The 26,313-nt window shown below is 38.7% G+C and overlaps 1 protein-coding gene across 1 annotated transcript in view; it reads left to right on the forward strand.

Moving 5' to 3' along the window:
• Positions 1-26,313, forward strand: part of flt3 (fms related receptor tyrosine kinase 3) — a 74,035-nt gene that overhangs the window by 30,156 nt on the left and 17,566 nt on the right. Inside the window, exons 6-14 of the mRNA XM_052026213.1 lie at positions 2,120-2,234; positions 3,143-3,303; positions 7,082-7,233; positions 7,331-7,478; positions 11,504-11,669; positions 16,205-16,311; positions 20,204-20,306; positions 24,632-24,816; positions 25,050-25,147. Coding sequence (XP_051882173.1) covers positions 2,120-2,234; positions 3,143-3,303; positions 7,082-7,233; positions 7,331-7,478; positions 11,504-11,669; positions 16,205-16,311; positions 20,204-20,306; positions 24,632-24,816; positions 25,050-25,147 — 1,235 coding nt within the window. The remainder of the gene's footprint in view (positions 1-2,119; positions 2,235-3,142; positions 3,304-7,081; positions 7,234-7,330; positions 7,479-11,503; positions 11,670-16,204; positions 16,312-20,203; positions 20,307-24,631; positions 24,817-25,049; positions 25,148-26,313) is intronic.

Here is a 26,313-nt window from a genome sequence, read left to right on the forward strand (position 1 = left end):
AATGCCATTTACCATTCCTAGGCCCACTTACCTAACTAATTAAGCCCCCCCCCCCCCCCAATTTTTGATAACCTTCTTCACTGTCATTTTCATAGCATTACATTTAACGTTAAATGTTATTTAACGTCTAGTTATTACATTTTTAGGAAAGCTTACATGAATTATGGTTTTCCCTGGAATTTAGGGGTTTAAAGACGGACAATTAAGGTGTGCAAGATATTAAGGGGAACTGGTAGGAAAGATAGAGAAAAAGTATTTCTGTGAGTAAAGCTTTTGATAAGGTCCCTCATGGTAGGCTGATCCAGAAAATTAAGGTGCATGGGAGCCATGGAGACGGTAGATTGGTTTCAAAATTGGCTTGGCCATAGAAGTCAGAGGGTAGTGGTGGAGGGGCGTTATTCTTACTGGAGGTCTGTGACAAGTATTATTCCGCAGGGATGAGTGCTGAGACCTTTGTTATATAAATGATTTGGATAATAATGTAGGTGGGATGATTAGTAAGTTTGCAGACAACACAAAAATTGGTGGAGTTGGTGGAGTGAGGAAGGTTATCAAAGGATTCAGCAGGATATAGACCAGCTGGAAATATGAGCAGAGAAATGGCAGATGGAGTTTAGTTTGGGCAAGTGTGAGGTGTTGCACTTTGGGAGGTCAAATGCAAGAGGAAAGTAAACAGTGAATGGCAGGATACTTAAGAGCATTGATGTACAGAGGGATCTTGTGGTGCAAATCCATAGCTCCCTGAAAACAGCAACACAGGTAAAAAGGTTGGTAAAGAAAGCATACAGCATACTTGCCTTCATTGGTCAGGGTGTTGAGTATAAAAGCCAGGAAGTCATGTTGCAGCTGTCTAAAAATTTGGTTAAGCCACATTTGGAGTATTGTGTGCAGTTCTGGTCACCATATTACAGGAAGGATGTGGAGGTTTTGGAGGGGTACAGAAGAGGTTCACCAACAATTTGCTTGGATTAGAGAGTATTACCTTTAAGGAGAGGTTAGACAGACTTGGATTGTTTTCTTTGGAGTGTTGGAGACTGAGGTGTGACCTGATAGAAGTATATAAAATAATGACAGGCACGGATAGTCTGAGTTTGTTTTCAAGGGTGGAAATGTCAAATACTGGAGGGCATAGCTTTAAGGTGAGAAGGGGATAGTTCAAAGGAGAGTAACGTGGCAAGGTTTTTACACAGAGAGTGGTAGGTGCCTGGAACACACTGCCAGGGGAAGTGTGGAGGCAGATATGACAGCAATGCCTGAGAAGTATTGGCAGGGAATAGAGGGATATGGACCACATGCAGGCAGATGGGATATTTTTGGTTTGCATAATGGTTGGCATAGACATTGTGGGCCAAGGGGCCTGTTTCTGTGCTGTCTTGTTCTATGTTCTATGTTTTATGTTAACGTGATAGAGTCATAGAGTCATACAGCACAGAAATATGAAGTCCATGTCAATCATCAACTACCCATCTATACTAGTAGGTTTGGGAATGTATAACTAGGGGCATTGTCCAGAATTTTTAACCCGTCCTTCAGCAATAAAGTTACTTCTATGTGAGAGGGTTACTGCTATTGTCCACATGTCAAATGATACAGGTGAGGTGTTTATTTTAAATATGGAAATGATGAATATGGGGAAAAGCTTGTATATGAAATTAGATCACAGATCAGCTTTGACCTCATTAAATGGCAGAAAAGGCTCAAGGAGCTAAGTGGGTTGCGGCTGTTCTTATGGTTCCTCTGTTTTATTTGTTTCCTGTGTGAATCTTGTCAACAGTGCTATTAAGTATACTTGTAAATTGTATATACTTGTAATATACTTGTATACTTGTATATTGGTGTAAATTTTTGCAACAATTTGCAATGTTAAAAATGCTTGTTCTTAATTGCTCTATAACTGTATTAATATTTATAAATTGCATTTATAATAACTCATCTAATTTTGAAGGATACATTGAAGTTTTTGAGAAGCCAACACTTCTGTTTCACAATCATTTATTTGGGAACTAAGAGTTCGATAATTTGAGTAAACTATCATTAGAGGTAACAGGAGAAACATCCTTCATTAGTTTGAGTAGTATAGTTTTAAATGTTTCTAAAGTCCTGTAATCTAATTTGACAGCAAAACCCAGGAAGCCAAAGTTGACTATGAAAGAAGTGGAAGGCAATACTATATTGGATTGCACAACAGAAAATTACTTTGTCCCTGAGCTTACTTGGAGACGTAATTGTACAAGGTATGCTTCTCCTTCGTGTTTAGCTCTTGCCATCTCCAATTGATCACTTTGTGATATGCATTATTTCTCAACTTAAAAGGTACCAGGCCTCTATTTACTTGTGTTTCAAGAAAAAGAATGGTGATATAAGAAGAGATTGAGTTGGGATAAAATGTGCAATTCACCATGTAGCATTTCCTAATAACTAAATAAGGACCAGGTAGTTTACGTGACAAAATTATGGTGCAAGCACACACCTTCCCACTTTGTGGTTCGGCTGTGGAGTACACTAATCCAATTGTGCCCTAAGTCTTTTGCAGGAACTTTTGTTTATGAAACTTGTATTTTATTAAACATTTAAATATAGTAAATTTCAAGCAGATCAGAGTGCACAAAGGGAACAGTTACCACTCATATATACCACAATATGTTCATACAGCTTTTCAGCTTGGTTTAGCCAAATATTAGGAAGGTAAAATTCCAACATGTTTTCCTACTCTCCTGCCATGGCATTACAGTTGCTGCTTTGTCCAGGATTTCAACAGCCCTTCTGCTTACATTACAACTCACAATGGAGAGAATTCCTTCAGAAATTATCTCCCATGGTCATTTTCTGAAGTTTCTTTGCTCTTCCACCAGAGTTACTGAGGATAACTTGGTGGACTGATCCCTACAGAAACCATTCACGTTGGCTGTAAGAGTCAGACAGAAACACTTCAAAAAGACATAAAAGCTACTTCTATGGGTGGGTGACAAAGTGATTTAAGAGTCTCAACTGTTCAATAAATTTCACTTATTAGAAAAATTTAATAAGATAAAATGCTGTAACATAGTTCCATAATTGGTCAATTTGGTATAATACAATGCTCTCATAAACCCTGGAAGTATTTGGCAGTTCTCTGCATTAACAATATATTTTGAATTTACAGTTCTTCACGTATGGACAATGATAAACGTATTGAATCCACCGGATCATTTGGAGTGACAAGACTTAGGAATGAGGTTTCTATAAAGAAATTCAATCATGGTAATGAATGTTGTTGTGCAAGTAATATCCAGGGATCAGAGTGTTCGAGTCTTCACACACTAGGTAATTATAATTATAAACAATAGCCCACATCAGTAACAGATGTTGAAGAATGGATTCTGTTTGATAATTCTAAGAACCATTCAGATGAAGACATAATATTTTAAAGAACTTGCAATGAAAATAACTGTCTCTTTCTTTTTGGTGTTTTATCTTATGTTCAGCATGTTCATGTGCCTAAAATCCTTGGGACTGGAAATGCCAAAAAAACAATTGCTGACAGGAGTGAACTTGGAATTTAGGATAGAACTCAATTACTTGAAATTCCATCCCATATATTCTGACATTTTAAACTCTGGTGGTTAGGTATGGAATCGGGGTTGAGCTCTTTTGTAGATCTTCTTCCCACATCACGAGATCAAGGTAGTAGGTCAGCAGGAGCTCGCACAGTAGGATTTGGCAGGGACTGAGACCCTAACCCTTGAATAATCATTAAGGATGCATATGTTTAATATCCACCTCCAAAAAATTTTCAAATTTTAATTTTTGTGCACTGGTGTCTCATTGCCTCAAATTTAAAATTCTCATCATTGTATTTATATACTCCCAAACCTTTCCTATTTCCATAATTCAATCAGAGAAATGTAAGGTAATGCATTTGGGGAGGAGAAGCAAAACAAGGGAATATTACAATAAATGGTAGGTTAGAAACAAATAGGAATCCTGTTGCAATATTATCTTACATGCTTCAATTATCACAACCCTGGAAATTCAGCAGTGGTTGCATAGGCTCCCAGTATGAACTTTGGCCCTGCAAAGTTGCCAAATTATTCTGCCAAAGTATAAAATGTCAGCCATAAAGTAGAGGAAGTGCACATTTCACAGATACTTTATTAAACTTCTGACATGTATCTTAGTTCTGTAATAAAAAAGTTACAAAATTACATCAAGTTAAGTTTTAAAGATTAATTCACGTTGTTACTTTGAGATGGAAAAATTAGAAGAAAAATTGCAGAGCGATTATGATTATTGAACAATGCTACTGAATAATAATGTTAACAAACTGTCAATGACTGTCAATAGTAATTGGTTACACAGCTGTGCTTTAGAATTCCAGTGTATGAATGCTGCTTTATTAATAAAGCAAGAATCTCACTTTTGTATTTCAACATCTAACAGTTGACTGTCTATGAACTACTCATTATTTATTTGGTTAACCTGGCATTATGAGCCCAGAGTGATAGCAACAGAAAAATGCTGGACAATCACAGCAGATTTACTATCAGCAAAAGTAGACAGGCTAATGTTTCAAGTATGTCTTTATCATAGCTAAATAGCACTGTGTAATTCCCTGACATATTTAAACAGAAATTCAGTGCTCACATTTCAACAAATCTTGTCAATCAAATTAATATATTCAAATTGGAGATTATTGTAACTTGGAAAACTTTAATTAAGTACACATACTCTGGCTAATGATGCAGAGGCATAGCATTTCAATTCTGCTAGCAGGGGTCCTGGTTTATTTTGAGGGTTTGGCCTCATTGTCATTCAGTACAGAAGTTACAGACTTCAGACTATTACCCCTGAGTAAGTTGCCAGCTCCACCGTTGGGAATATCCAATGCCCTGAGCCTAACTGAGTTAACAGGTCTAGAGACTGGGCAGTGAGGTTGTTCAAGGTGGCTGCTTTTCTTGGCCACCACAAACTCATTTCAAATATCAGTGTCTTTTCTGCTGAAACACGGAGCAAAATTTTCAAATTATATCAAGTTGTGCATCAAAATCTGATGAAAAGGACTATTGCGTCAAATAGGTTGCATTCTGACTGCTCAACAGAAAGTCCCTGTGAGGCTGGTGATTATAAAAATTTTGCAGTCTGTACACCTATTACTGATATTCAGAATGTGGTGATTGATTCAAAAAGCTTGCATTTATCAATACTAAACATGGTCAAATTTTTAACCAATGGTCTTTATTTCTGAACAGTTTCTTCTGGTCATAAAAGATGATTACCATATTTTACGAAAAATATAACATGATATGTAATTTATAATCTTATCAGAATCTTGCAAAAGATAATTTTAAATTGATATTTCCAAGTGCTAGTAATCTGAACCCTGATCATTTTATATATATATATCTTTTCCTTGTACCATCTACTACTTTCCAACCACTTCCCTCTCTAAAATCATAATCACTTCCCTTTTTGCATCCGCTTCTCTTTTCTGAGACTGCCCCCACTTCTGTCTCTTAAGGCAACGCTGCTTTCCCTCCTGGAGGTTACCCTCCTGCTCTCCGTGAGAGGACAAGCATATTCCTCCTTTACTGAACAGCTATTCCCATCACAGTTACAGCAACTGTTTGAACAATTTCATACTAGTACAAAGTAACCAACCAGTTAACTTTCAAAACACTGACTGACACACCAACAATACTTGAAAAGGGGCAGTACACCATGGTGCAGCTGGTAGAGCTGCTGCCTCACAGCTGTAGCAACCTTGGTTCAATCCTAACCTCCAGTGCTGCTTGTATGGAGTTTGTACATTCTGCCTGTGACCTCGCAGGTTTCTCCTGGATGCTCCTTGCACATCATAAAGATGTGCAGATTGGTTCAAGATGGTACCGGAGAGAGGCAACACTTTGCTGGCAGCTAACAGCAACATAGTTTCATACTCGAGATCTGACCTGCAATGGAAACAACTGCAGTAAATAACATGCTTTTAAGCCATTCTGATGAATTAGATCACTACGCACTAAAATGAACTTTTTTTTGTTCTAATTGTGTTCTTTCTTGTAAAAATTGGGAATAATTTATGTATAAGTTTTCTTGTGAATGCTGCTTATATGATGCTATGTGCCTGTGATGCTGCTGCAAGTAAGTTTTTCATTGCACCTATGAATACATGTACTTGTGTATATGACAATAAACTCGACTTTGACTTTGGTAAGTTAATTGGTCATGGTAAATTGCCCTTAGTATGCATGTAAGTGGTAAAATGTGGAGGGTATTGATGGGGATATGGGGAGAATAGATCTCAGGTGCAATTAGTAGGGAATGAGATGGCTCTGTGAGCCAGCATAGATTTAATGGCCAAAATAATCTCTTTCCATGGATGTTAATCCATGGAAAGTTTATCAGTTTCAATCCATATATTTCTATCTGAACATTAGTCACAGAAATGTACTTTCCTACCTGAAACTAAATCATTGTAATTCAGTGGAGGCATAAATGACCGCAGATGCTGTAATCTGGAGCAACAAACAATCTGCTGGAGGAACTCAGTGGGTTGAGCAGCATCTGGGGGAAGGGGGGTAAGGAATTGTTGATGTTTCGGGTTGAAACTCTGCATCAGGACTGAGAGGGGAGATGGCCAATATAAAGAGGAGAGGGAGAGTGGTGAGACAGGGGCCTGAGGTGATTGGTAGACTGAGGACGGATGAAAGGTGACAGGCAGGTTACTCCAGATAAGGGAGGGGAGGGCAGCGGTGGGTGGAGCTGGGAGACAGTGGCAGGTGGATGATGGATGGCAGCTGACAAAGAGACAAAAAAAATGAAAGACAGGTTGAGCAAAGTGGGAGAGGGGAGGGTGAAGGTTGGAGACAGCAGCTGGAGGAGGATAAGCAGAAACACAAAGGGCTACCTGTGCTGGACTCGATTAAGTAAAGGAGGTGATAATGGGAACCATTAGGGGAGAGGGAATGGCAAATGAAACCAGAACCAGATAGGGGAGGGGAAGCCTGTTGGTGAACTATGTATGTAGTACTTAATTCAGTTATGTAATGTTTGAGTTGCATGGCTTATAGTAAATTTGATATTGTTTTCTGCCTTTGAATTGTAGATCTTAATATCAAAGCAGACAAAGAAAGTTCAGTCCTGCATGTTTACCTCAAAGTTGGTGATCCATTTCTGATAAGGTGTAGAGCCTTATATGTCAATTACAAATTCAGGATAGACTGGATTATTGACACAAAAGCAGGAAATACAACAAAGGTATGACATTGACTTGAAATTGGTTATTGCTTTAGTATGTGTTATGTTTTACTCAATAAAGTTCAGCACTATTATTATTGTTTTAACAATGATACAGGTCCTGGAATATAGTGAAGCATTTCGAACAGCTGGATTTGACAGGCATAAGTTCCTGTTTGTTAATTCAGTAAGTTTGAAAGACAGTGGATCATATACATGTACTTCTACAAAGCATTCAAACAAGACGATCAACTTAATGGTATTTGGTAAGTTTATGTTTCACAGTTGAGCATTTGATAATTGGAGTTGTAAAGTGATACAATGGGCTAAATTTTAACAACAGCAGCAAGCATCTCCAATGCAATGAAATATCCCAAGATGCTTAGCAGGAGGACCATCAAACAAAATTGACAAAATATATTACTGAGTGACAGAAAGATCTATCAGTGCAGATATCCAAAGACTTAGTCGAAGAAGTATCATTTAAAGAACATCTGAAAAGAAGGGTGGTTCAGAGATAATAACGATGTAGATAAGGGTTTCAGCAGCAGAGGAGCTAATAATTGGATGTAAGAACATAAGTGATAGAAGCAGGAGTAGACCGATCAGGCCTTCTTGTCTACCTGGTTGTTCAATAAGATCACGACTGATGTTTTACACATCTCTTGATTCCATTAATGTACAAAAATCTACAGATCTCTGTCACAGAGCCATATAGTCATACATCGTTGACATAGGCCCCTCAGCCCTTTGAGTTCATACTGACCATTAAGTACCCATTTACTCAAATCCTACACTAATCTCATTTTATGCTTCTCACATTCCCATTAACTCCAACCAGATTCTACCATCCACCTACACTATGGACAGTTTACAGTGGCCATTTAACCTACCAACCTGCACATTTTTGGGATGTGGGAAGAAGCAGACCACACAGACGAAAACCCACACAGTCAAAGGGAGAAGTGTAAGTTCCACTCAGACAGCACCAGATGTCAGAATTGAACCTAGTTTGCTGGAGCTGTGAGATAGAGGCTCTACTAACTGCACCATTATGCTGCTTCCTGTCATGAATATACTAAGCAACTGAGCCTCCACAACCCTGAGGGGTAAGAACACAAAAATTAAGAGCAGGAATAGGCCTTTTCAGCCTTCTCTGCCACCTATCAAGCTTGTGGTTGATCTACCTCAATTCTGTTTTGCTGCACTATCCCCATATAATTTCATTTCCTTAATGTCCAGAAATCTATCAATCTTTGCTTTGAATGAATTCAATGACTGAATCCACACAGTGCTCCAGGGGGAGAGAATTCCAAAGATTCTTATGAGGAAAGGAATTTCTCCTCATCTCAATCCTATGTGGCCTGCACTTCAGTCTGAGATTGTGTACTTCGTTCTAATCTTCAGCCAGGGCAAACGTTCTCCAGACATTCACCCTACCAAGGTTGTTTCCATGATATCTTCTCTCATTCATCCAATTCCTTGAGAATTTAAGGGTCATCAATGATACAATAAACCCACCATGCAGAAAAAGTTTTGGTAAATCTTTATTTTTCCCTCTCTATAGCAAAAATATCCTTTTTTAAGGAAGGAGACTAAAACTGAACAAAATACTCCAGCTTTATTCTCACCAAGGACTTATATAATTATAGTAAATTAACATGAAAGATAGTTGGTACATGGATAGGAAAGGTTTAGAAGGATGTGGGCCAATCACAAGAAAATAGAATGGGCATTTGGTCAGCATGGACCAGTTGGGCTATTGGGCCTGTTTCCGTGCTGCTATGACTCTATGAAAATAAAAAAAAGACTGGATATTTGAAGTAGAAAGTGCTGGAAATACTCAGCAAGTCAGGCAGCATCCGCGGAAGCAGAAATAGTGTTTACATTTCAGATCAAAAACCCTTCAGCAGAACTGGAAAAGTAAAAAAAACAAGTTAGCTTACGGAGAAGGTGGGGGAAGGGATAGATAGGGAAAAAGGAATGCTTGAGGATGAGCAAGGCCAGGGTTGCCATGGGAATAAGCAGTGGTGATGGGTTAATGACTTTCAGCAGAAATAGGCAATTCTGATGCAGACAGAGAAAGTGATTGAATTTGGACTTGATACTGAATTCAACAACCTTGGTTTCATCAGATCTCTATATAATTCAAATGGGATATCTCTACTCTTGCATTAAAGTCCAACATCATTTTGCCTCCCTGTTTGCTTGCTGAACCTGGACATTTACTCTCAGCAATTCATGTAAAATGACACTTAGCTCCTTCTGAATACCAAGACCTTTCAGTCTCTCACCAGATAATAAAATACTCCATCTTTCTCTTTAGCAGTCAATAGTTTGATCACTATAGGGTTAAATGAACTGGAGGTGGGTTGAATGAACGAGATGAGCTCAAAGAGAATTTGCAGCAAATGGGATGGAAACAAGAGAAAGATGTGATTTTAGTTCAGCAGAGGGTCAAGGGAAAGAATGCAGGCAATTGTGTAGTGGAATGGGTAGACTTGTTCCTTGTGCCAAACATGCTTGTTGCTGGTAACGATGGAGAAGACTAGATTGCTGTTTAAGAAGGCAGCCTGTGGTGAGGAAGACAAATTAGGGGTTAACTTTGGATTACTAGACAATATTTGAATAATGATCAGTATTAGCTGGGAGAACAGGACCCAGTTGTGCTTAATGTGGCTTAGCCAAGTCTTGCAGTTGGTGGTTAAACTAATTTTCAGCCAAAAATATTTGAAGTTGCATCTCTTGGGCTTTGGAAAATTGTACCTAGATACTGTATCAAGTGATAGAGATCAAGATTGATGGAGGCCATAACAGAAGTTACAATGCAAAAAAAATCTGGAACAGGAACTACACTTGCCTCAAGGCTACCCACTTCTGGTTTTAATATAGGCAGAATGAGGGGCAGGTGACCAGCTGATTTGTGGAAAGTACTTATAATGTCATAATGACACTGACTGTAACATTCTATTTTTAACAACAAGTGGCTGAACAAAAGTAAGAAGGGCTGATTCTGTGCAGTGAGAGCATTAGTCACTCTCTTTGCTGAGAAGGAGGGGCAAGAATGCTTACCATTGGCTGATCAGACAATTAGCTACACTGCCCTAAAACAATCTCTCTGCACCCACTTGTCAATATGTGATTCCCTGCTCATTCCTGAATGCAAATCACCATTTTCTAGTCCTATAGACTACTATCTTCTCCATCCGCCAATGAGTGGTCCAACAGCCAATGGATCTCCTACCATCTACAATTCGATCCATTCAGTTTAATTGGACCACCTCCCAAGTTATCATTCAACTTCTCACAATGGTCTCCCGCCCATCCCACAACAATCAGACCATCTTCCACAGTCCTTCACAGACTTAAATGTTATTGCCACTTTTTTTTATTATTCCATAAATTTGTCTGATCATTTTAATTACAATTGCTTTATTTTTATTTTACTTCTGGTAGTTTTGTATTATTGGTATTTTAGTATTGTATTTTAATTAATAAAAATCTGTACTGATTTCATGTTTTATAACACATCACACAATGTATTTGGTAATCAGTTAAAACACTACTCATTTACCTTACCCCCAGAATCAGAAGAGTGAATGAACTTCCCTTGTGTAATTTTAGGATTCTAATAAAACAATTTGCCTGCATGTTTGCCAGATAGTGCCTCTTCTATATTTTAGTGATATTAAAATGTGGAAGAGCTATGTAAAAAAACTTGATAAATGACATTTAGGTGTTGGCTATAGTATAAATATTTGGTAGGACAACTCAAACTGTCAACCTTTTCTTTAAATAGTATCACGAGATCACTTCCATCCATTTGACAGGCAAATATGCTTCATTTTAACACTTCTGTATGGCAACAATACTACAATGTTTAAGCTAAACCATATACATCAGTTACAGGAGTTAAGATTAATCTCTGGCAGAGGTGCGAATACTATTAATGAGCCAAACTAAAATAAGTATTCTGAGGAAGGACAATGCCAAGTAACTTTCCTTGTTTTGTGTTTATGTGTGGTCCGGTCAAATTAGAGGACATGCTCAACTGAAGCACAGGAGTGGTTTCATCAGAAATGGAAATTCAGTACTCTAGTCAGAGGATGCATATTTTCCCCTAAATTGTACTGTAAATATTTGTAGTTTAATTATTTAATATATGCTACTGATGTTAACAGTGAGTGAATACATTTTATTTCCATTTTTATAGGTTAATATATGTAGAGGCTTCATAAAATAAGCTGTGATAAAGCAATAAATTTGTCCTCTGGTTCTTTTCTTTTTGCAGAGAAAGGATTTATAAATTCATCAACTCTAAATGAAGTGTATAGTGTCAGTGAAAATGAATACTTCTGCTTTGAAGCCAAACTTAATGCACATCCACTTATAAGATGCCAGTGGTATTTTTCCAAAACAATCTTCCCGTGTGAACTCACAAATTTATCTGGAAACAGGTACAGTTTTTTGAATTACAGATTTACAGGAAGTTAATGTTTTCAAAAACAGTGTATTACCATATATATGGTCTTTAATAGTATTCTGTGTTAAAACAGGTCCTAATTCAAGTCTTGCAAATGACATTTAAAAGGCCACTCCCTCTCTCTCTGCAGCTTCTACACTCTGCTTCAGAACAGTCTAGGTGACGCTTGTTCATGCTAGAACTACTGCTAATCAGCACTGCCATTTAAGCTCTTGGAAACTACCTACAATGGGGCATGCATTGTGCTCCTGCTACTTTTGCAAGAAGACTAGGAATTGGGCCACCAGTGTCTGAGTGCAGAAGCTGCAAGTGAGTGAGGCAGTGGCCTTTTAAATTGCACAACTGTTGAGCAACAGCCTGGATGATTTGTGAATGATGAGGTTCAGAAAAACATCACTGAATATCAGGCAGCAACATTAAAACAGCCTTAAATAAAGATTGACACATTCTGTGCACATCTAACAGGCATAGACAGGACCCCAAGTGAGGAGACATAAAAAGTCTACCAATGTCCTTATCTCCAGAATATATTCCTATCTCAACCTCTCCAAAGAGCAACCTTAGCACAGGTCAAGGTTTAAAAGTACTTTGATACAACATCCATTGCCGTGCCTATTGAGTGGGTGGCATGGTGGTGCAGTAGTTATACTGCTGCCTAGTAGCTCCTGGGTTCAATCCTGCTCTGTATGAAGTTTGACTTTCTCCCTGTGACTGCATGGATTTCCCTCAAGTGCTCCACTTGCCTCTATATCCCAAAGACATCAGTGACTGCAAATTAACCCTCAGTGTAGGTAAATGGCAAATGAATCAAAGAGGAAATGATGGGCATATGGGAGGTAAAAGGTTGCAGGACTACAGGGAAATAAGAAAAGGGAGAATGAGACCGATGCAGTTCTGCTGGGAGCCAAAGGGCTGAATGGCCTCTTTTGTGTCATAATAAGTAAACAAGTCTGTGCTGCTCCCAGTACCTTCTCGTATATATTGGGGTTCATTGTGGCTCTACCCACAACATTATTTTTGTTTTGAGATCTAGGTGTCACTGGGAATTGTGGCCCTACCCACAGCATTATTTTTGTTTTGAGATCTAGGTGTCAATGGCAGGGCTAGCATTTACTGCCTACTCCTGAAGCCCTCAGAATGACATAGGTGAGCCACCTTCTTGCACTGCTGCAGTCTTACCCTAACAATGCTGTTGGGTAGGGGGTCTTAGGTTTTAAAACCACTGATGATGAAGGAAGAACAATATAATTTTAAGGATAGTTTGCAATTTAGAGGGAAGCCTACAGGTGATGGTGTAACCATGCATCTGCCGTCCTCATCCTTCTTTGTGGTAGAAGTCACAGATTTGGGGTGCTATTGGAATAGTCTGTGTGAGTAACTGCAGTGAATCTTGTAGATGGTGCACTCTGCAGCGACTCTGTGTTTGTAGTGGAAGGAATGAAAGCTTAGGATGGTGAATGAGATGCCAGACAAGCGGACTGTGATCTTGGATCATTTCAAGAATGCCGTTGGAACTGTACTCATCTAGGCAGGTAGAAAATATTTCATCATGCTCCTGACTTATGCCTTGTGGATGGTGAAAAGGCTTTGCAGTGTCAGGAGGTGAGTCACTCACTACTGAACAACTAACCTCAGAACTACCCATTAGCCACAGTACTTATGTGGCTGGTGCAGATGAGTTTCTGGTCAGCTGCTTTCACCTCACCTCTGAAATATTGATCATGGGGGTCTTGGTGACAGTAATACCATTGAATATCAAGGATAGGTGTTAGATTCCCTCTTGTTGTTAATGGTTATTGCCTGGCACTTTTGTGGCGTGATTGTTACCTGCCACTTAACAGTTTGTGCCTGAATGTTGACAAAGTCTTGCTGCATGCAAGCCTGAACTGCTTCATTTGCTGAAGAGCTGCAAATAGAATTGAACATTGTACAGTCATCAGCAAACATCCCACTTCTGACCTTATGATGAAAGGAAGGTCATTGATGAAGCAGCTGTGGATGGTTATGCATGGGATACTGAGGATCTCCTGCAGTGATGTCCTGGGTCTGGTATGAATCACCTCCAACAACAACAACCATCTTCCTTTGAGTAATGTATTACTCCAGCCACTGAAGTGTTTTCCCTTTGAAGCCTGTCTTACCAGGGCTCCTTGATACCATGTAGTCAAATGCTGCCTTCATGTCAAAGACAGCCACTCTCACTTTATCTTGAGAATTCGGTTCATTAGTCAATGTCTGGACCATTGCTGTGATGAGATGTCAAGCGGAAGGTCCTGGTGAAACTCAAACGTTTTTGTTTTGCGCACATATAATTTGGTGTTGCTAGGTATGCATGGTATGCTTCCATCTTCATTTCTCATTGAACCATGGTTAATCACCTGGTTTGATAGTAATAGTAGAGTGAGAGATGTGCTGATCCACATGATGGCAGATTGTGGTGTATGCTTCTGCTACTTTTGATGGTCTACAACACCCCATGCCTAGTTTTGATCTCCCAGAACTGTTATGAGATTATCGCATTTAGTAGACTTGTAGTGTGGGTGGACAGATATTAAATATAAAATTTACATGTCATGGACAGAGGCATCTGCCTCAAATAAATTAGTGAGGACAATGTCAAATATGGAGAATGCCAGGTCATTCACCTGGTTTTATTCATTCACTGTTTGAACATATTGGTAATGGTACAACTGAATGCCTTGCTGGGCCATTTCTAGGTGGGTCAGAGTCAAATTTTCTGCCAGGCCACGATAAGGATGGCAGATTTCCTTCCCTGAAGGAAATGCCTTACCGATAAAATGCAGCTGCAACAAGTCCCACACACAGTCCGTCCTTAACTTTAGATTACATTGTTGGTCTTCCTACTTACATTGAAGATTTGACCATGGCCACTCACTGTTATGCACAATTTCATGTGGAATTTAGAGCTTAAATGAAAATGCTTTATTGAGCACTAAAAATAATATTAATCTTTTAAAGATGTCAACATAAAGCCATTTACTTCTGGATAAGTTTAACAAAATGATAATCAATTAATTAAACTTGCTATATAATTAACAGTCTGATTGTAAAGTTCTCCATGTGGCTGCCACCAGACTGCTGGAAGGCTGCCCCCACTCCATCATGAGGACGCAGATGTGAATGCTGGATGTCCATGAAGGGTTGTTTGTGACTGTTGTGTTTCAACAAGATAGGCTTCATTCTAGGTGAGGGCATTACTGGGAGCCTATGTGGGAGGAGAAATTCTGTCAGGAAGGACAGAATTTCCAAGCACTACAATGTCATGAGGGTTTCAAGACCCCAGGCAGACAACAGTGTGTGCATCTGTTTTGACATAGGTTGCACTATTGTTGCAATCACTTCCAAACATCTTCCAGTCCCAATGACATCTCTCACAAAGCACCTGTCTGCTCCCCAGTGGCAGCCTGCAGTGTTGTATAGTGAGGAACACTGTACAACACTGCAGCAATCTGTTCACACTGCAGTTTGACCTGCTACTGGCTCCCAGTTAAGAGAGCTCTGACATGAAAAGAAATTGAAGGGCTATGGAGAGGGGACAGGGGTGTGAGTTTCTTTTTGATTACTCTTGCATAGAGCTAACACTGACTTAATGAGACAAATGGCTTCCCTTTGTGCTGTAATCTTTGGGATTCTGTGATGGACTGGAGTGGCACTAAGACTTTGTATGGCCTTGGTTTGTGCCTCCATGGATCCATCACCTCCAGTGTTGCCAACTGTGGCCTGAGTAGAATTGCATAACACCTCCAGGGAAAAGTAATGGTGCCTTCACTCTGCATGACCTCCTGCAAGATGTGTTAAGATAAACTCCTCTTTGTGCATTTTGTCTGACAGGTCAGAAAATGTGTGCCATACATTTCAGTATACATCCCCTGAATGTTCCTCACAATGGGTCAGTGCTACTGTGTGGAATCAGCTGGAAAACTATCTGAAAACAGCTGGTTTCTGCTTATTAACATTCCCCAAAGTGTCCAAAGTTAACTTTTGATAATTGTAATGTTATTATTAGCATGTTATTATTAGCATAAACAGGAATCCACATCATTAGTACAATAAAGATGAAATTTTAAAACCTGGTATATAAGCAACCTTTCAGACAGAGAGCACTAGATGCATTGCATGAAATGTGTCATAGAATACAGATGTCTGTTAATAGGCCAGAACACTCTATTGCACCATTAGGGAAGAAAGAGTTTATATTGAATTTTGGGAGTGAATTACACCAGGCCTTTGTCATTAAGCACCTATTTATATAATAGCATTGATAGCGATGTGGCCGCAGATTCATTGTTTTCACAGGTTAAAGAGTATAAGGACAACTGAAAATCTAAAATGGTGTCATACTAATTTTGATATATGAGTTGAATTTGTACAGCTCTAAATTTCTAACTTGTTTTAAACTTTTTAATTTTTGGTTTTTTTTTTCCTGCTTAGAATCTGCTGCTTGTACATTGCAATCTTCTCATTCTCTTTCTTTTCACTGTTTCCTAGCTTTTCTGCATCATTTTGTGATCATGGACATAAACCTGGAATCTACGAATTATTTGCAGAAAATGAGGAAGCAGAATTTCAGACGTCTTTTACTTTATATGTGAAGAGTAAGTTAAAACTACAGAGCCAAATGCATAAATTTTATTCATGAGATGACAAGATGAAAGAATAATCTGATATTTCGGACAACCTTTGTGATCACCAAAAGCACTGGATGAAATGTGTCATAATATGCAGATTTTTGTTAAGAGATTGTTATTGTTTATTGCTAGGGAAATTGAATGCACAAGTAGGAATGTTATGTTTTAGTTATATAGGTTGTTGGTGAGGCCACATTTGGAATACTGTGTACAGTATCGATCTTATTTCAGTAGGTTGTCTTATGAGGAGAGGTTAGATAAGCTAGGCTACACCACAGTGGCACAGCTAGTAGAGCCACTGCCTGACAGCACCAGAGACATGAGCTCAACCCTGACACTGGGTGCTGTCACTGTGTGGTTTGCATGTTCTCCCTGCGACTACGTGGGTTTCGTCTGGGTGTTCTGGTTTCCTCCCACACCACAAAAGACGTGGGTTGGTAGGTTAATTTGCCACTGTAAATTGCCCTTAGTTTATAGGTGAGTGGTAGAATATTGGGGGGAGTGAAGAGAATGTGTGGAGAATAGACTAGTATAAAATGGGCCATTGGTGGTTGGTGGATACTTGATGGGCCAAAAGGCCTGGTTTTATGTTGTGACTCTCCATGACTCTGTGGTTTTAACCTAAGATTTGGCAATTATAATGGTATGAAGGTGGAGTTGTCTCAGGTGGACCAGGAAAATAAACTAAGAGACAGGTCAGTAGATGAACAGTGTCAGACAGCTGGTCCATAGCTGGTCCATTCAAACAGCTGGTCCATAGCTCTCAGCAGGTATTTATCCCAATTAGAAAGAGGGATTCAATAAGAAAGAGACATAATCTGTGGTTAACAAAGGAGGTCAAGGATAATGTTAAATGGAAAAGTAGGGCATTCAAAGTGGCAAGGGCTAGTGGTTGATCAGAGGACTGGGAAGCTTTTAGGATTCAGCAGCGAAAGACCAGAAAGCTAATAAGAATGGAGAAAATTGATTTTGAGAGAAAACTTATATGGAATAACCAAAACAAACAGTAAGAATTTCTATGGATATATAAATGGGAAGAAAGTGACAGAGGCAGATGTGGGACCTCCAGGGAACAAGGCTGGTGAATTAATCACAGGACACAAAGAAATGGCAGATATGTTAAATCAATTGTTTGCATCAGTCTTCAAATGGACGACACTGCAATTATCCCTAAAATAACAGCTGGGCTAATTTCAAATAACAGGGAGGAATTTGTAAAAGTCCCAATCACAAACGATAAAGTATTAGAGGAACTTACAGGGCTTAAGGTGGACAGATCGCTGGGACCTGATGGCCTACACGCAAGGATTTTAATAAAATGGCTGCAGAGATAGTGGGCCCATTAGTCAAAATTTTCCAAAACTTGCTAAATTCCAGGAGGGTACCAGAAAATGGAAAATATCCAATGTCGCTCCTTGTTCAAGAAGGGAGGAAGACAGAAGACAGGGAACTATAGGCCAGTTAGTTTAACATCTGTTGTTGGCAATATCACATCTATGGAGTCACTAATCAAAGAGGAAATAACTAATCAATTAGGAAAAATGAATATAATCAAATCTGGTCAAAACGGCTTTATGAAAAGTAAATCATGTCAGACAAATTTGCTGAAATTCTTTGAGAATGTGACAGGGGAAATTGATAAATGGAAACTTGTAGATGTAGTGTATTTAGATTTCCAAAAGGCATTTGATAAGGTGCCATTTTAGAGCCTGCTACATAAATTAAGAGCCAAGGTATTGGGAGAAGTGTGTTAGCATGAACTGAAAGCTGGCTATAACATAGAAAACAAAGATCTGGAATAAATGGGTCATTTTCAGGCTGGAGGGATGTGACTGGTGGAGTACCTCATGGGTTGGTTCTTGGCCCACAATTGTTTATTATTTATATTAAAGATCTGGAAAACAGAATGAAATATAAGGTTTGCAAGTTCTCTGATAATGCAAAAATTAAGTGGAGGGGCATATTGTGATGAGGACATTGTGATTCTGCAGCACAATATAGATAGATTGAGTAATTGGCCAAAACCGTCAAATGGAGTTTAATGTGGTGAAGTTGGATGTCATTAACTTTGGTAAAAGGAATCAAAAGGTAGATTATTACCTAAATGGAGAGAAACTGCAAATGTGTAAAGTTCAGAGGGATCTCAGTGTTCTAATGGATGTATCATAAGAAGTTAACAAATAAATAAAAGTTAACAAGTTCAACAAGTAGTTAAGAAGTCAAACAGCATGCTCTTCTTTATTGTGAAGGGGTTGGAGTTTAAGAATGGGGAAGATTTGTTACAGCTGTACAGGGGTGTTGTACCTGGAATACTGTACACAGTTTTGACCCCCTTATCTAAAAATGGATATAGTAATGTTGGAATTAGTCCAAAGGAAATTCACCAGGCTAATTTCTGGGATGAGACAGTTGTCCTATCAAGAGACGCTGGACAGTTTGGGTTTGTATTCCTTGGAGTTTAGAATGATGAGGGGTGATCTTATTCAAACATATAAGATCTTAAAGGAGTTTGACAGGGTAAATGTTGAAATGTTTTCACTATTGGGAGAATCAGAAACAAGGGGACATATCTACAAAATAAGGGGTTGGTCACTTAAAACTGAGGTGCATAGAAATTTATTCTCTCTGAACCTCTGGAATTTTCTGTCACTGCAGGTGGTGTTCAGGTGGATTTAGATAAATATTTGAAAGATTAGGGAATTGAGGGATGTGGGGAACTAGCACAGAAGAGGAGGAGAGGCCGGCATAAATAAGCTGTGATCATATTGCATGGTGGGGTAGGCTACTCTTGCTCCTACTCTCTTGTGCTCTTGTGTTCTTATGTATGTATCCTCCATAATTCAGAAAATTAAGAAGTTAAGATTTTGTGGACCCTGTGGATTGAAAGGCTCCTCTGTGTCATAACATTTCTGTGATTCTATATTTTGATTGAAATTTTGATTTCAAGATTTTGAGAGGGACCTGATAAGAAGATTTCTGCTGATTGGGAGTCAAATGCTAGGCTGGCATCATCTAAAGTTATTGCTAGATTTTCAGAAGTGAATCTAGGAAACATTTTAATACATTGACAGTGGTAAAATTGAAACCATCTTCCACAACTGGTGATTAATGTTGGTCATTTGTAAATTTTGTGTCTGGGATTGATAGGTTTTTGTTAAACAATTGTATTAAGCAATATGGAAAGAAAGGATCAGCTATGATCTTTTTGAATTACTGAAGCAGCTAATGGAGTTAACTAGACTTTTAGCATTTCTATTTTCCAATTAAAAATTGTATGATATTCGGTGTTATAAAGGAAATAATTATTTTTAATTATCAAAACACTTTATTGTGGAAAAATAAATTAATGACAATATTCACTTACTTTTGGAATGTTATATTTAATTGCATGTGTTATAATACCTGCTGTGGAAGTGTCTCCATATTTGTTAGGGGTCTACTGTACAGGTGGCCAGAGTGAGCACCAGAGTCAGCAAAAGAGTTACAACGAACATTGAACCCTTTAGTAAAATTAATTTGCTCAGTGCCCTAATCATTATGTAATAAATTCTGCACACCTGAATCACTATAATGAGCTAGTGGCAACAAGCTGACTTAATTCTTGTGACCATGTGAGCCAGACTATGCCTGTTTTAAGGCCCAATTGAGCTTTATCTCAATTCAAAAGGTCACTTTTACTGTTATTCAAATCTATACAATTTGTTTGTGCGTTACACTATGATATCTGTATTCAACTAATAGAAATATGTAGAACAGCAATTATATCTGTAAGATAGGTTATTATTAATATGGGTAGTTCAAATGAATCTGATAACTTAATATGTTCATAAATATGACTAAATTTATAAACTTTTCACAGCAAGGCCATCTCTGGAGCTTTCAATGGCCAAAAGCCATATTTCATGCATGTCTACAAGTTATCCTTCAGCCAGATTAAATTGGATAAAATGCAATGGAGAGCTGTAAGTAAAAAAAAATAATAACCACCCGATGCTACTATTAAAATAACAAAATGGAAATTATTCCATTGACTGAAGTCATTTCAAACCTGATAATTTCTATTAACTTCCCAAAGTATATATATACTGTGTATCTATACACACACACATATACACACACATGGAATTAAATGACTTAATTAAATGAGGATAGGCAATGCAGGACAGATGACATGTTGCAGCTCCAGCATGTGGATGCTGATGGAGATTTATGGTGGGTGACCACATCTACAGCAGTGTCTCTAGCTTGAGAGACTTCAGCTCCAAGTTGATGTGCTGGAGTCCAAGATGTGCATTGAATCAGGGAGGGAGAGTTACTTGATCTAGGAAGTAGTCAGGCCTTTTAGATTATGTACCACAAAATTAATCAAACAAGAGATCCAGGAGCAGGGCAGATATAAAAGTCTGTCGCATCAGAGAAGCCTCAACCATTTCAGATTTCAAGCAGGTATGAAGTCCTTGCAACCCAAATGGATGAGAACAGAAACTGCAGGTAAAATGAGGAAACTGACCAGATTGTAGGACAAGGGATTATTTATGCTGAGGGAGTGAAAAGGAAATGTAGCAGTGAAAGGAAGATAGATAATTTTCTCAGCATTTGTTCCAAAGATGTGTTGCTTGCTTTATACCAAGATTAATGGCACTTCCTTGGGGCCAGAGAAGAACTTGCAGTGGGAAGGGAAAGATCCAGTTGTCATGGGCCACATGGGAACTAATGACGTTGATAGGACTAAGAAGGAGGGCCTGCTGAGGGATATGAACACAAACTGAAAACCAGTTCCACAAAGGTAGTAATATCTGGCCTATCACCAGAGCAGCAGGAAAATTGGTATTGGGTCAATAAGATCAGAGAGTTGAATGTGTGGTTCCTTATTTGGTGTGGGAACAGTGGGTTTCAGTTCAAGGGTCACAGGGATCAACAGTGGGGAAAGAAAGAGATATTCTATGGGACGGGCTTCAAGCTGGGAGCAGTGGAGGGTGGGAGAGGAAGAGGGCAGTGGGATGGGATAAGGGGAGATGGTTGTAGCCTCAGTGAGGGAAAATTTAGCAAATTGAAAAGAAAGGACAATGTGAAGGTGCAAAGCATCAAAATGAGTAATGATAGCCAGAGTGTGTTTAGAAGGGACAAAGCATTCTAACAGAGGTAATGATGCAGCTCTATAAAATTCTGGTTAGACCACACTTAGAATCCTGTGTCCAGTTCTGGTTGCCTCATTATAGGAAGGATGTGGAAGCATTGGAAAGGGTGCAGAGGAGATTTACCAGGATGCTGCCTGGTTTAGAGAGTATGCATTATGAGGAGGGACTAAGGGAGCTAGGGCTTTACTCTTTGGAGAGGAGGAGGATGAGAGGAGATATGATAGAGGTGTACAAAATATTAAGAGGAATAGATAAAGCCAGCGCCTCTTTCCCAGGGCACCAATGCTCAATATAAGAAGGCATGGCTTTAAAGTAATGGGTGGGAAGTTCAAGGGAGATATCAGAGGAAGGTTTTTTACCCAGAGAGTGGTTGGGGCATGGAATGCGCTGCCTGGGGCGGTGGTGGAGGCAGGTACATTGGTCAAATTCAAGAGGTTACTAGATAAGCATATGGAGGAATTTAAAATAGAGGGATATGTCGGAGGAAGGGGTTAGATAGTCTTAGGCGAGGTTTAAAGGTCGGCACAACATGGTGGGCCGAAGGGCCTGTATTGTGCTGTACTGTTCTATGTTCTATAACAATGCATTTATAAATAGTCTGAGAAGAGAAAATGATACAAAGACAAAATTGAAGCTGCTTTTTCTGAATGAACGCAGTATTCTGAGCAAAGTAAGTGAATTAATGGAACAAATAGAAATAAAGCCGTTACAGAATATTTGCAGAACAACCAAGATTTGGAATTAAATATTTCAGGGTATTCATATTTTAGAAGAGATATGCAAAATAGAAGAGAAGGAGGGGAAACCCTGATAATAAAGGTTGTGATAGGGGCAGTTGAGAGAAGTAATCTTAGCTTGGAAAATTGCGTGGAGGAGGAAATCATATGGTTTATATCAGATGGTTTTCTTGATCTTTATGTTCAGGAACCAACAAGGGAACAGTTATTTTAGATTCTGTAGTGAGGAAGGGGTAATCTATAATTTTGTAAATAAGAGGCTTTTAGAGAAGTATATTCATAAAATGATAACATTTATATAAATATTGAAAGAGATTTTGTTCAATCTAAAACTAGAATCTTAAATCCTTACAGATAGGGAACTACAGACTATATAGTCTGAAATCAGTAGCTAGAGTCTATTTAGGAAGTGGTGACTGCTCACTTAGTTGTGTCAACATAGATTTATGAAGAGATAATTATGTTTGACACATCTGTTAGATTTTTTTGAGGTTGTAACTAGCAGAAAAGATAAAAGAAACTGGGGGTACAGTATGTCTGGATTTGCAGAAGGCCTTTGATGAGGTGCTATATGAGGATATTAAACAACATTAGCGTACAAGAGATTGGGGGTAATGTACTTGCATGAATTGAAGATTGGTTAATAGGTTGAGAGGCTGTTGCAGTGATCATTGTTGATGCTCTAGATCATTACAATCTGTATCAATGATTTGGATGAGGGGACCAAATGCAGGGCGGGGACAGTAGTGTAACAGTTAGCATAACGCTATTACAGCGCCAGCGACCCAGGTTCAATTCCCGCCGCTGTCTGTAAGGAGTTTGTATGTTCTCCCCATGACTGCATGGGTTTCCTCTGGTTGTTCCAGTTTCCTCCCACATTTCAAAGACATACGGGTTAGGAAGTTGTGGGCATTCTATGTTGGCGCTGGATGCGTGGCGACACTTGTGGGCTGCCCCCAGAACATTCTATGCAAAGATGCATTTCACTGTGTGTTTCGACGTACATGTGACTAATAAAGAAATCTTATAAAATGTAATATATGCACGTTTGCTGATGTTACAAGGTAGGGTAGCAGTGTGGGTTGTGAGGAGGCTACAAAGGGACTTTGGGCAGATATACATAGTCTAAGTGATTGAGTGGGGACATGGCAGATGGAATACATTGTGGAAAAATGTGAGGTCACCCACTTTGTTGGAAAAAAATAGAAAAGTAGAGTATTTTTAAATCGTAAAAGTTGGAACAGTGTTTGTGTTCAAAGGGATCTGGGTGTCCTTGTTTGCACATCACTAAGTTGATGTGCAGTTTCAGCAAGCAATTAGAAGGCAAAGAATATTTTGGATTTATTGCAAGGTGATTTTAGTGTAGGAGACATGCTACTGATATTATGTAGGGCCCAAGTAAATATTATGTAAGGGCCTGGAATCCTTATCTAATGAAGGATGTACTTGCCAAAGAGGGAGTTTAACAAATGTTCACCAGATTAATTAAGAATCAGCTTCCCTCTAATATTAGCCACCAAAACAACATTTCTATGATCAGATGGAACAGAGTATATAACAAACCTATCAGCTTTTCTGTTAATATATATATTATTGGACACATGACCAAAAAAGTTTCAATGCTTGTCAAACATATTCAGTGGGCAACCAGAAGCCAAAATTTCTTACTGATAAGATAAAATTCAGCATCTGTAGGAGTGTGAAAAAGGATTATAACTGAGCAACTACCTGTTTTCTCATATCACCACTTTTTTCCTTTCATGTCCTTTGCTAGCATCTTGTGCCTTGACAAGTTGACTTTTACCTCCTGACATATTTTTTAAAAATGTCAGCCTTATTCCTATCATCGAGAATCACTGAGTATTTCTAATAATTACTTTACTTATTCTTAATTCTATCTTATTCTCTGATGTTCTGTTGCTGTACCGCTGGGAAATATTCTTTTGTCGGGTTATTTATCCTACCAGTTAAATCATTTGGGTTCCATTTTATCAGGTGCTCTCACTTATCTTTGTACATTTGAGTTGGAGAGGAACATCCTCTAACCAAATGTACTGATACTCTTATGCATTACGAACAAGCCACTGGAAAAAGTTGATGTAATTTTTCTGAATATTGTTTTAATGTTAGTCAATGAAGAAATCAAATACTGCAATTAAATCTTAAGATTACCCATGTAGCATGTTTCTTCTATTTTTGGCAAATTTATTTTAAATTCTTATGACTCGTAACACAATACTGAAACAAACTAAATAAAAATGCTTTAAGGAGTAATCATGTGATCGAATGCCTTCTGTCCAAGGCACTCCGATGATGTGTGAAGCTGATAAATCAGTATAACTAAAGCTATTAAGTGTGTATATGATTCAGTAATGCAGGTTTCTAACCTGGCATTTATTTGTTGTGTTTAAGTTGTACCGAAGGAGAGCCTGTCACTGAAGGTATTCAGATTGAGCTGTCAGAAGGAAAAGAATTTGGCTCCAATACTACAACAAGTGTACTGGACACAAGCAACATGGTGGGTGGGTTTTCAATGAAGTGCTGTGCAGAAAATACCATAGGTTCAATCTGCAAGGAAATCTTTCTCCCAAAGCAAGGTAATGTTGAGGTTTTATCATTCTTTAAGTGAGGTTAGTAGTAACATTTTGAAGGGATTATGATGCAAAAGTATTGTAGAATGTATAAAGAATGATAATATTGGTACTGCACTATATTGCTTTCATCATGGGATTATTGGAATTGTATGGCTCAGAAGTAGGTCATTCAGCCCATTGAGTTGATATTAATTTAATACCCAAATACAAATAAATACCTCTTCTTTTTCTTCCAGATGTGAAATTCTTGCAGTCTCATTTCTACATCACATCTGGAATCTTTATTCCAGCTACAGTTCTGTTAATTGCTTTCATATTCTACAGATATAAGAAGGTAAATAATCAGCATATTATTAATAATCAATATGTATTAAATATTTTATGCATATAATATGATCAAGCCAAAAATTGTGCTCACTGAGCAAGATATTGTTGTTTCACATGCATTCTGAAAAGGCTGTTCATATCACAGACAGTTTAAATCAACTTGACAGGCTGATCTGGGGGTTTTAAGAGATCTGTCTCAAAATGTATGTCAAGTGGTTTCCATTTGCTGGTTCATAAAATGGCAAAAGTGAAAATTACATATTATTTTCAAAATGGGGCTTCAAGGGAGTTAAAAAAATGTGGGCCAGACCATGTTGACATTTGCTAGAAGCACCAATTGGAACTGACAGCTTTTAAACATTGAAACTGTAGTAAATCCTGGACTACCATGGATGTGCTATGAAGCCTGAATATCTGGGACTTGATGACGGATCTGGTTTGCCACATTTCAATCCTTTGCCAGGTCACGCCTGCCCCCGATATTAAAACTGGAGGAACAGCACCTCATTTTCCGTCTTGGAACCTTGCAGCCTAATGGCATGAATATTGAATCCTCCCACGTTAAGTAATCCCCACAACAGCCCCCCCCTTCCCCCCACCATGCTTCTTTTCTTCCCTTTCCTAGCGTCCCTATTTTTTTCACTCTCTCTTTTTACCATTTACCCATCCCCCGGTGGATCTGCTCTCCCCTCCTCCCCCACACCTGCCTGTCACTATCTCTTACCTGCATCTACTGACCACCACCCAGTGCCCACCCCACCTTCCCTCTTTTGTCCACCTATCACTGCTCTGCTTTTCCCTCCTATATATTGGGCTTCCCCTTTTCCTATCTTCAGTCCTGAAGAAGGGTCCTGACCCAAACATTGACCGCCTGCTTTTCTCCACGGATGCTGCCTGGCCTGCTGAGTTCCTCCAGCATCATCATGTTTTTCATCCTCGAGTATGCTTAATATTAAACCAAATGTTAATAATTAAACGGAAGCTGAATTACAGCTTTAAACACAATAAATGCCACTAACTGGCTTATTGAAATGATTTTTATCAATCTGGATTTTTAAATGACAAGAACTATCGAAAAAAGCCCAAAGGAAAAAGAATTAATATCAATAGAAAACTACAGGAGCTCTTTATGACACACAAGCTTAATAGATTCACAGACATGCAAAAGAAAAT

Source organism: Pristis pectinata, chromosome 11 (assembly GCF_009764475.1).
Source record: "Pristis pectinata isolate sPriPec2 chromosome 11, sPriPec2.1.pri, whole genome shotgun sequence".
Classification (NCBI taxonomy): domain Eukaryota; kingdom Metazoa; phylum Chordata; class Chondrichthyes; order Rhinopristiformes; family Pristidae; genus Pristis; species Pristis pectinata.